At 40.6% G+C, this 12076-nt stretch overlaps 1 protein-coding gene across 1 annotated transcript in view; it reads right to left on the bottom strand.

Annotated features, from left to right (window-relative positions):
- MTMR10 (Myotubularin- protein 10) overlaps positions 1-10000 on the bottom strand; it is a 32647-nt gene extending 22647 nt beyond the window's left edge. Inside the window, exons 1-2 of the mRNA XM_035732874.2 lie at positions 9645-10000; positions 7387-7764 (exon numbers count right to left, since the gene is read on the bottom strand). Coding sequence (XP_035590013.2) covers positions 7387-7664 — 278 coding nt within the window. The 5' untranslated portion in view covers positions 7665-7764; positions 9645-10000. The remainder of the gene's footprint in view (positions 1-7386; positions 7765-9644) is intronic.
- Between the last annotated feature and the right edge of the window lie 2076 nt (positions 10001-12076).

Genomic DNA, 12076 nt, shown 5'->3' with positions numbered 1-12076 from the left:
AAACCGAAGCAGGTGGTTTTCTTAAAGGGCTACACCCGGAGCCTTCGACCTAAAAGCCTGATCCACATGGTAGATTTAATAACCAGTCAATGATATTGAACAGAACCTGATAATAGCTTTAGTATACATACTACAATTTTACAAACAGTGAATTGTGAAAGCACTAGATCAGTAGTAACATTTCCATATGACACTTAAAAAATGCATAAATTTTCGCTTAGCAAAATGATAAACTTCTTATATGAGTATTAAAACAAATCATAATACATGGTCGATTTTTCGTTTATGTCAATGAATCACCTTCAATATTATAAATACAATTCAAATTGGCCATTATTGTACGATTTACAATTCTTAAGTTATCCCCAATCTATTGATCTTTACAGAATTTCACAATCACAGCCACTTTTTGGCTTAATCTTGTATAATTGTTATTTTATATTTTATGGTGTGTTATGGTCTGGTTTGCTTGTATATAAACTGCGTATGTCTTATATACACAATTCATACAATGCAAGCTGAGATTGTGTTCTGAACGCAAACGGGCAGGGTTAGGCGGGAGGACTAATAAGAACTCAAGAATTGACTCTAGGCTACTCGCATTGGTTAACGTGTCATTGGTTTGGTAGTGTCAAGGTTATATAAGTCTCTGTTCTGAGGGTTTAATCATGTGATATATTAACAGGCCATAAGAATATAATAAAGTGTATTTAAATTAGTACATTTTTATCCTAAAATGTTATGTTGCCTGAACTAAATATTTCAATTATAAGATATTTACATTATTCACAATTATGTACCGATAACGATGTTCATTAAGAAGAAACATTCTCACAAATAAACTATTCAGTTTATAGAACATAACATGGATAAAATTCTTGTCCTCAGATACAAATATTCATCTATTTAAAAAATTCTGTTAATCATATTATTCATACCAGAAATGTAACAGGGTTCATATCATAAATTAAGTTATACATATAATTCTTGTGGAGAATAGGACTGCTCATTGTTTTAAGACTTAATTGAACAAGAATGGTTTCATTATGTTTACCTGCTTGTGTCATTTAAACTTGCCATCTTCAATGTTCGCACTAAGAAGTATATTCAAAACCATATTTTGAAGGTCAGTCATAAATTACAGTTCTCATCGTATTATAAATTAACACTCCATCTGATGATTTTATACGTTTGGTCGAAAAACGCTCATCCAAGGAGTCTATAGTGTCGGTATCCTGCCTTACTATGCCTCAGTTTCTCGCTAAACATCAGAGCGAAGACAGCACTGATCGACTAAGTCTTTATTAACCGTTTTTATTTGTTGTTCGGTTACAGGGGCCTGTTAAAGCGAAAAGCTAGTAATTTTATTTATTTACGTAAACATGTAAATGTTATTACAAATGGGAACCAAGTTATAAACTGACTACTACTCCGTTCTTTTAAACCAGTCTCAGCGTCCGAAAATAGTGCACAATGCGGAACTCTCTGGAATGATGCTCGTAACATACGCACAAGCCACAGAAGTCGATGTTTTAGGGATGATGGGACCAATCGAAATATCGTCAATGTGCTTGAACATATATTGCCGAACTTCCTCATTACTCGCACAATCCTGCCACTGGATGTCGGCAATTCATCGGACATCGACGTTCAAACATAGAGTTCCCTAACATCCTACACTCGAAGAGATCAGGTTTCACAAGCATAGGTCGAAAATGTTCTCATTGATAAGTTGTAGATAAGATCTTTTAGAGCCAGAGTAACATCACGGTGCCAAAGATGGACCAGATTAGCATAAGATACTCTGGCTCTCATTGCACGTAGATTAATTTTATCTATCACGTCACAACCATCAGCATTCCTACAGTTACCCAAATACACGGGCTTTGACTACTTCTAACAGATCACCACAAAGAATGATTGGCGGGATAGTGTCCTGTAAATTTTGTAGAAACACTCTGCATTTAGAGAATGAAAAGCATACGGCATGCGTACGGACATTTATTGTCAACTCATTAAGTGGGAATTCCATAGCTTGAGTGTTATCACATAGTAAGACAACAGAATCGACATACTCAAGATTGAAAATTCGCTCTTCAGGTAGCAGAACCATACTACCAGTACCTACTTCCATCATATTCGCTTCCAGGATATCACACATAGCAAAGTTAGAGAGGAATGATGAGATTTGAAAACCTTAACTAACTGCATTGCTCGACTGGAACGAGAGAGAGCTGGTTGTATGTCCCTACTCTGCCTGAAGTGTTTATATGCAGAGCCTTCAAGATATTAAACTTCTCAGGGATACCTTTCTTGAAAAGATAATTTTAGAGCATAATCTTGTTAAACTAATCAAATACTCACTCACACATTCCGCTGAACTGGCTACTAGCCTTGAACCTAACTCGGTTTGATATTTTTTTGAACACAAAAATATTGGTACAAGGGGGTACCAGAGATATATGGACCACACAACAACAATGAGAGTGGGAAGACAGAAGGCATATAAGGTGCGTATAAAAGAGAAGAAAAAAGAAAAGAGAGAACAATAACGACCACAGATTAGTGTATGGTAGTGTAATAATAATAATAATAATAATAATAATAATAATAATGGGAGGAACGGAAAGGTAAAATCAGAAGAAATCTTTTAGTTAAGGAAGATACAACCACTTTTTATGAAGAAAGTAAAAGGTTACAGCCATATCTGACAACGTCTCTACCCACCGTGTTGCACCATCTCTAGGACCGCAGCCAGGGAGTCGTGAAGGACCAACACAAGCCAGCCCTTTGCAGCTTTCTTTCATGCCACGCCACCATGTCATACACTGACCACCTCTCCGCTCTTTCCAACCAGTCCCAGCGTCAGCAAATAATGCACGACGTGGAATTCTCTGGGACGACATTCGTAGAACATGTTCAAGCCACCGAAGTCGGTGTTTCGAGATGGTGACACCAATTGCATTGTCGTCTCTGCACGCGAACACACGCTGCCGAACCTCTCTGCATTGCTGACATGGTGTTGCCACTGGATGTCAGCAATCCTTTGGAGACAGCGGTGATCAAACACAGAGAGTCGTCTAATATCCTCAACTCGGAGAGGCCAGGTTTCACAAGCATAGAGTAGAACTGCTCTCACCGACGCGTTGTAGATCCGACCTTTTACAGCCAGACTAACATCACGAAGGAGCCAAAGATGGCCTAGATTGGCATAAGCCGCTCTGGCTTTCATTATACGTGAATCGGTCTCATCACTCACGCCAACACCAACACTTATGCAGCTACCTAGATACACGAACTTCTCGACTACTTCTATCTGCTCACCATCTAGGGTGAGTACAGGATTAGAATCCTGCCAGTCTTGCAGAAGTACTTTGCACTTCGAAGGTGCAAAGCACATATCATACCTACGGACACTGATTGCCAACTGATTAAGTGCGGATTGCATGGCTCGTGCATTATCGCACAGTAAGACAATGTCATCCGCATACTCAAGGTCGAGACGTCTTTCTCCAGGCAACAGATCCACACTGCCATTACTTACATCCTTCAGAGCTGTTTCCAGAATTTCATTGACGGCAAAGTTGAAGAGGAGTGGTGAGATTGGGCAACCCTGCCTAACCCCACTGCTGGAATAGAACAATGGAGAGAGGTGGTTGTATGCCCTCACTCTGCCTGAGGTGTTTGTATGTAGGGCTTTTAGGATGTTAATAAACTTCTCAGGCACACCCTTCTTCAATAGACAACCCCAGCGAACAAACCTGTCCAACGAATCAAAGGCAGTCCTGATGTTGGCCTTTGATAAGTGTCATTCAGTCAGTTACAACGTAGGACCAGGCACATATATGCATCGGTCCAAGTTGCCATACCTCATTAACACAACAAGACGGACACCGGATTCATAGAAGTAGTTAATTCAGAGGTGGTAATATATAAAAGAAAGATTGCAATAAGGATATAGTACATGAAGAAAGAATTAGTTCGTAGAAAGACAGATATGAAGCGATTTTAATCTCTTAGTTTGAGGGAAGACAGAGAGTGTATACACCGACGCCATTGTGATCGATTCTGAGCTATGTCACCCAGAGTCTCCAACCATTAGTTACGATAGTCACGCGGACCCCAACCAAGTAGTCTGCATCTACCAACATGGCTCTGACTAGAAGTTAGTGACTTCAAGCACTGATGCCACGTTTTGCTTTGGCCACCCCTAACTTTCTTCCAACCATCCCCAACACCGGTTATCATTGCACGTCGTGGTAATCGGTGTTCAGACATACGTAACACGTGGCCCAACCATCTCAGTCGATGAAGACTCACAACCTCATCAATTGATTTACCATCATTCCCTAATACCCTGTCTAACCTCAATATTACTTACCCGGTGATCCCAGCAGATGCCAGAAATATTACTAAGGCATCTGTGGTCAAATACTAGTAGCTTACGAGTGTCTTCTACTCTTAAAGGCCATGTTTCGCTGCCGTAAAGTAAAACAGAACGGACTGCCGCGCAGTATACTCGTCCTTTTATTGATAGGCGGATATCTTGCCTTCGCCATAGGTGACGTAAGTTGGCAAAAGCCAAGAGAGCTTTTCGAATCCGTGCTGAGATATCGTCAGACACCAACCCATTAGGGCTGATCAAACTTTCAAGATAAGTGAAGTTGTCAACGCGTTCGACTACTTCACTCTCTATCCTTAGTTCAGGTGTTAACGCAGATCAGTCTTGAAGCAACAACTTGCATTTAAAGGGACTTTGATAAGTATGACGGTGTGCTAACATTTGGCGGAGGGTGAAGATATGATCAATACATCCTTGACCGGAACTAAAACCAGCCTGCTCCTCGCGAGTCAATCTTTCTCACGTTTTGAACAACCTACGAATTATGACGGAAGTCAACAGTTCGGACGCAATCGGAAGTAGACTTATCTCCAGATAGTTGTTACAGAAACGACGTGGACCCTTTTTTTAAAGATAGGGACAACTATCAACTCATTTCGTGACGTTGGTACACTCTCTAGGTCCCAGACCTTTGTAAACAACGTTGTCAGTTCCTTAGCCAGAAAGTCATCACCACTTTTAGAAAGGATCGGAGGTAAGTCATCTGGGCCCGGTGATTTGTAGCGCTTCAAGAGCTAGAGTTCCTTGTGGACTTCCGCCTCATTCGGTGGATCAGTCGTCACGGACCATGGAGGGCAGGACAGTCCGATCGATGTTGCCGGAGCAGCAGGCCAGTTGAACTGCCCTTCGAAGAATTCTGCCCATCGTCCAAGACGTCGATGGATGTTAGTGATTGGCGTTCCGTCACCCTCACAGATTGTTTCGTTCAAATCAGATTTCTTGCTGCCAGTGGCTCAGATGAATTGGAAGAGCTTCTGGTAGTTACCAGATGCAGCTGCTGCTTCCAGCTCATTAGCACGCTCCGACCACCAGGCTTCTCGGTCCTTACGCAAGCTTTGTCCAATTTCATTACGTAACAGCCTTCGTTTGTGGTCAAACTCACGGTCATGCAGTTGTGACGAATGCTCACCTATACTTTTCAGTGGGGTGGTAGCCAGCCTAGAAGCTAGCTCGGTTCCATACTCAGTTGTAACAGAAGTTGCAACCTATTTGTTGACATCAATCCGTTTATGACGATCAATTCGTTGGCCACTGGAAGGTAAGGTAAGATTGGCGCAGACCAGGGCATGATCAGAGTCCAGATAGGTACTATAAAAGGAGCGACAGTCTTGTACACAACCACGCCAGCGGTAGCTGATTGAGATGTGATCAATCTGAGTCCAGGCTTGAGATGCAGAGGGAGGACGCCAGGTGGCACATCGGCGATGACTGTGCTGGAAGTTAGTGCTAGCCAGAAACAGGCTGTGTTCTGTGCACAGCCGCAGTAGACGGTCCCCGTTATCTGTTCTGCGACCAACAAGTCCCCACCGGCCACCTAAACGACTATCTTCTGTGCCTAGACGCCAGACCTGAGCATTCAAGTCTCCGGCTAGTACCACAATACCTGTCGATATTTGGTTGTAACTGAAGAAACGGACCATTTGCTGGTATCAATCCGTTAAGACATAGACGTTTATTGGCCACCAAAACGCAAAATAAGCTGGGTGAAAATTAAACTATGATCACATTAAAAATAGGTATCCCAAAATAGTGGCAGTTTTGTATGAAACCATGCCAGTGGTATGTAATTCGAATATGATCAATCTGGATCAAGGTTTGAGGTGTAGAGGGATGACGCCTGGTAGCACACTGGTGATGACTGTGCTGAAAGTTGGTGCTGACCAGAAACATGCCTTTTCCTGCCTAAAGTTGTGAAAGACTGTCATCGTTATCTGCCCCCAAATGCCCTGACAGGGCCGAGAGTGGGGAGAGTCCATTTTCCCTCTCGAAATGCACTCACATGGTCACGCGTATATAGCCTCTGCCAGGAAAGTCCTAATCACTGCCTTATTGTAGTGAGGGGTGTTGTTTACGAAATTCAGAGGACGAAAAGCGAATGTCTGGCGCTTTACCCGGGTTGATGGACATGGAGAGTCCAATTAGGGGAGTTGGAAAACCCTCATTCCAAACCAATGATGCACATGGACTCCAGTATCCTGAAGGAACAAATGAAGTATGAACCAATTGTTGGTCACCGGACCATGGGACTGCATCTCCTTACGATTCTCCACTGCCTTGTGGATCAGACCTTCAGGTCGAAGGCTACGGGTGTTGCCCCCTAGGAAAACCACCTGCTTCGGTTTGGGCACCCGGGTAGTATCACAGCCTTCACACATATCGAATGAGATTTGTGTGGCGCATATGTATTTGGTGCCTCCTTGTACCAATATCTATGTGTTAAAATAAAAATAAAGAATAAAAAGGCCTGTGACCAAGGGTTTCTCAATGGTTACCACCTAAGGGTCTCTGAACTGTGCCTAGACACTTGAGTTGTGTATTCAAATCGCTGACTAGTACTGAAATATCTGTCAAACACAGTCTCTTGAGGTCATCTATTTGATGGTATAACTCAATATCAATTACATCAAGGCTGCAAGTGTAGTATCTGAAGAGTACTTTGACAATGTACTAGTTACCACTACTGATGGCTCTACAATACAAATCACATGGGCTTTGATAGAATAATTTGGTATAGCTTTGAGAAACGACTATTAACAATGTAGTTTTTAGGAAGCCGAATGTGAGCCTTAGTGAACAGTTCCAAATTTGCACAGTTCTTTAAAGCAGTACTTCAGTTAACAAGATCTAGTCAAATGTTTGGGAAATGAAGCATTTCCTAACAGTGCTTTAGTAATTGATATCGTATAACTGAAAACGACATTGCGTAACGGACATACAATCAGAAAATTAAACTGTTTAAAAAAATACAACCTGAACTAACTAACCGAGTGGCATTAATGTTCTCCTTACTTATTTGTCCAAGATTAATACATGGCACAAATAATACTTCCCAATTTGATAAACCCAAAATTCCATATAATGTTAATTTGTTGTGTGCAACTTCAAAACACCCAAAACGGAAAATTTTATCCAGAGGTTTTCCAAGCAATTGCTTCTCCCCAGAATTTCTAACAGCAGTTAGCAAGTGACCCGTCGGATGCTCTGAAGAAACTCCCCGGAAAGGCACTTCATAGGTACAATAGCAACATGGTACATTATCCATTCCATCCGATTATCAGATGACTGTCATGGTCATGAGATACGAGGGAGGAAGTTGAAGCAAAAACAAACCAATTTTTTGTAGATTGGTCGGTTATACTCTACTGAAAACATATTCAATAAAACATAGAAAGTTAAACGATGAAGTAAATGTTCATAACTGACATGTGTGAGAACTACTCTCTGATCTAAGCTGGTGATATAAACAATGTTATAACCGTGTGGAATGGAATGAAAGTTAAGTACTGAAACTTGGTTGATAAATCAACATATCAGGGCGATAATTATCCCACTAAAAGCATTGCTTTTCCGGTAAACGTAATGTACACAGTTGAATGACAGTGATATGTTAAACATTACGGTCAATCAAAAGGCTGCAAGAACGAATGGATGACTTATTATACTAGGAATTAGTATGAGAATATGGTTTTATGATCATTGTATTGTAGCTGATGTCAGTTGAAGATAAGAACTCTAACTGAACACCTAACCCTAACAGTAATTCTTAACCTTATTTTGATACTTTAAACATGAATTTCCGCGTTCATTGGTTCGGTTGTATATTTTAAGTCAACTGTTTTTCTGCATTAGTATAAGTAAAAGGAATGACGGGACTACCGTCAATACTGACCTGAAGCGATATGGGGACTTTAAAATGATTAAATTCCTTTCTGTTAACAAATCCCTATATAGTGAAAAAGTAATAGCGATAGAAATTCCAGAGGTGTAGTATTTGATGGTTTTAAAGAGGTTTCTGCTATCTAATCTGAAACCGATACAGAATCATACTAGGTCTGAGATTACAAAGACCATCCATTCATGGATGAGGAACGCTTTAACACTAGGTATAAACTGGTTGTTTTACGAGCAGGAACCCATCGGGAACTGCATTTCTAAAGAAACTTTAGGTTTTCCTCAACACTAATTTATCAGTGAATAGTAAAAAATGATTGCTGCTACTTACGGGAGTTGTGAACCTTTGGACGATATGTTGAATTAGATGAACTGATTGCTAAGTAAGAAAGTCGGTACCCGCAGTGATTTCACGCAAAATCTGACAATGTATACTAATTGCACTGACTTTCATCAGTAATGTAAGTGATATTCCTGACCATACAATATCGAGAACCCTAAGGGTCGTTACAAGCCATGAATTGATGACAGCGAGTTGCAGTGTAGTTTTGCTAAAAGATGTGGGATGTTATGTCCGTACTACAGTGTCGCGAGTTGCTTTGGCAAAGAGATATTTTAAAATATCATGCCATATCGTGTTAGAATCCATATGCAGTACTGTATCCAATCACCCATTACATCCTTCGCAACTGAGATCGATACTCCGAGAAACATACAAGTTGCTAAACGAAGAGTTTGCAATTTTATTAAACGATTACCAGCTGAAATAGGTTAGTAGAAAAAGTAATACTAGCTGCACAAGTAAAGGGACTTACAAAGTGACAGGATTTTGCAGGGATAACTAATGCGGAGACTAACACAGACCATCTGTACTCTTTCCTGGATAGATCTCTAGTGACAGGTTATCCCATAGATAAAAATTTCTAAGGATAGTTCTTGAAATGACGACCACTTCATAGAACATGTGGAAATATTCTAAACCTTCTTTCAGAACTAGAGGATACCTTGACAAGGCATAAGACTAGTAGAATAGTGGGCATTATACTTAAAACATATTACCTAATATGGATCGATCTACACATAAGAAATAAGATTTCCAAGCACAAAGAAATATGGGATAAAATTCGGTATTACTTATTTTTGCGAATTTATATAATGACTTTGATTTACAATGTACCGTTTATATATATATATATATATATACAAACGGCATTGCTTTGAAGATGACACAGAGCTATACAGAGCTATTTATTTTGGGGATTTATTTACCGCTACAGCTTCAAACTGAAAGGACTGTTCGAATATTTTGGCTCATAAATCTAAATAAACCACTCGCACTAGCGAAATTTACTTTTGGATAATTTATACGTGCTTTCCGAGAAAAAACAGAAAGTAGGCGAAGAACAATCTTAAAAATACGACAAATATGAAAGAAGCGTACATGTCAAGCAACGCGCACAGCACAAAGTTCCAATAAAACCAGTAACTGTGTGACCAGCATGTATAAACGGATTGATTTCTTTGAGATTCTTCCCCGTTGCTTCTTTACAGTTCCAGGTATTTGGTACTATCCAGTGGGCGGTGGTCTAGTCACCCGACTGCATTTCTTTTAGTCAAATGGTTCAAATGGTTGTGGACGGAATAGAAGAAACTTTCGCTTAGCAGGCTTCCGTGTCTAGTGGCAGTAGATCACTAATGCCTCCAGGCAGGAACCTAGGTATATTAACCGTAACAGATTAGAAAAAAGAAGTTGGGAACTCATAATAAGATGACATCCGTAGTCCGTAAGAATAAGTCAAGTTGCCCCTTAAATGACTCTTGGAAGTCGCTTGGACTAGCTCAGCCGGCAGCGAATTCCAGTATTTGACAAGTCTTAAGGTGTAAAAATTGTGTCTACAGCCTGTTCTACAGTGTTGTGTCTCTAGTTTCTGGGCGTTACCACTTGGGTTTGTGCTGGAGCTAAACTTAAGTAGGTGTTTAAGAGTATGTCCAGAAGTGTCAAGGATACTGTAAGCCGTCAGAAGGTCACTGTTCAGACGCCTGCGCTCTAATGTGTAAAGGTTAAATGATTGAATGCGCTCTTCATAAGGTTTGTATTTGAGTCTCCGAACTGATTTTTTGGCTCGCTCCAGAGTGTCCTTATCCTTTTGGAGTGAGGGGGAAGTACTATGTTTCCATACTCTAAATGGAGACGAATGAAAATATTGAAGATTTTGTGGAAAGTTCGTCCGTCAAACTGTCCAAAAATGTGCTTCAACGTTACCAGTGAAAGGTTTGCTCGGAAGGCATTTTTGTCACAGTTAGCGTAAGACCTTAAATCATGGGGGACCAGGACTCCTAAATCTTTTTCGACTCGGGACACTACTAGGGAGGAGTTTCCTAGGTTGTAACTGTAGTCTGCGACATGTTACGAATGGACTACTTCACACTTTGGAGTGTTAAAGTCCTTTATCATCTGTTCAACTTTGAAGTTGGGTCAGATCCTCCTGAAGTGCCTGTATATCGTCTTGGTTGCGTGTCTCCCTCCAAAGTTTCATGCCATCAGCAAAAAGTAATAAGTATGGCGTTACATGTTGTAGAAGATCATCTATATAAATCAAGAAGAGAAGAGGTCCCTGTAAGGAATCCTGAGGGACCCTACTAGGAAATTCCATAGCCTGAGATGAAGTGAAGCTAACCCTGACCTTCAAATGTTGATTTTTCAGATATGAAATGAGCCAATCAATTAGAGGTGGTCCGATACTCAATCGTTTGGGCTGACTGATAAAACATATATGGGTAACCCTATCAAAAGCTTTTGAGAGATCAAGGTAAATGACATCAACCTTCCCCTTGCGATCAAGGATGTTTGTCCATCTGTCAACCACAGTCAGCAGGTTGGTTGTACAAGAGTAACCCTTCCTGAAACCATGCTGTTGGGCTGAAAAGAAGTTTAAGGATAATAAATCGTCGTGTATGCCATCGCATACCAGGGACTTCATAACTTTTGAAAGTATAGGGAGAAGAGCCACTGATCGGTAGCTTGGGGGTCAATTGCGTCGACCTCCTTTGAAAATGGGTGTGATGTGTGACAGCTTCCAATTTTCCGGTAGTTTGCCTCGGCATGGAGAGTGTGAGAAAATCGCGCTAAGCGGTGTTGTCAGGATTGAAGCTTCTTCCCTCAGTATAGCAGAATGAAACATTATTTGAACCAGCAGAAATGCCGCAGTTTCCGGAACACCAAGTCAGTGCTCAGGTTCAATTCGGAAAGTCTTGTGCAATTGCAGATGAAGCTTTCATATATATAAATAATGTAAGTCGATTTAAATGTCCAGTAATATTGTCCGGACAGATTGTTAGCGGCGTCACCGTCAGTTCACTAATTATTCGTAGGTTTGTATATCGTGTAAACTGAGTGAGTGTGTTCTTCTTTGAGCAGTAGGGTTTCTGGATATCAAAAACGATCACATTAAAAAATAAGAGGTTAGTTTGTTAGTTACGATGTAAAAACAAAAAAGTGAAATTGGAATTCCGAGAGAGGACGATTGTTGCAAGGACTAATTAAACAGTTAATCGATTAGTAATACAGACAGTATGGAATAACCGAATGAGAGGGGAAACGGAGATAAGAATAGGCGAGATAGGAGTAAGTTAATGACGTGTGATGGTGATGATGACAGTAGGTAAGTGTTATAACTTGTGGTCCTGTTCCTCTACCAACATATAATGTAATGATACCACCAATTCCAGAACAGTGAATTATCAACCGGACTAGTGACGTATAAAACCTGTACGAGCAGTCTA

This window comes from Schistosoma haematobium, chromosome 3, assembly GCF_000699445.3.
Source record: "Schistosoma haematobium chromosome 3, whole genome shotgun sequence".
NCBI classification, from domain to species: domain Eukaryota; kingdom Metazoa; phylum Platyhelminthes; class Trematoda; order Strigeidida; family Schistosomatidae; genus Schistosoma; species Schistosoma haematobium.
Note: the sequence above shows the minus strand (reverse complement) of the source record. Positions and strands in the feature narration are given on the sequence as shown.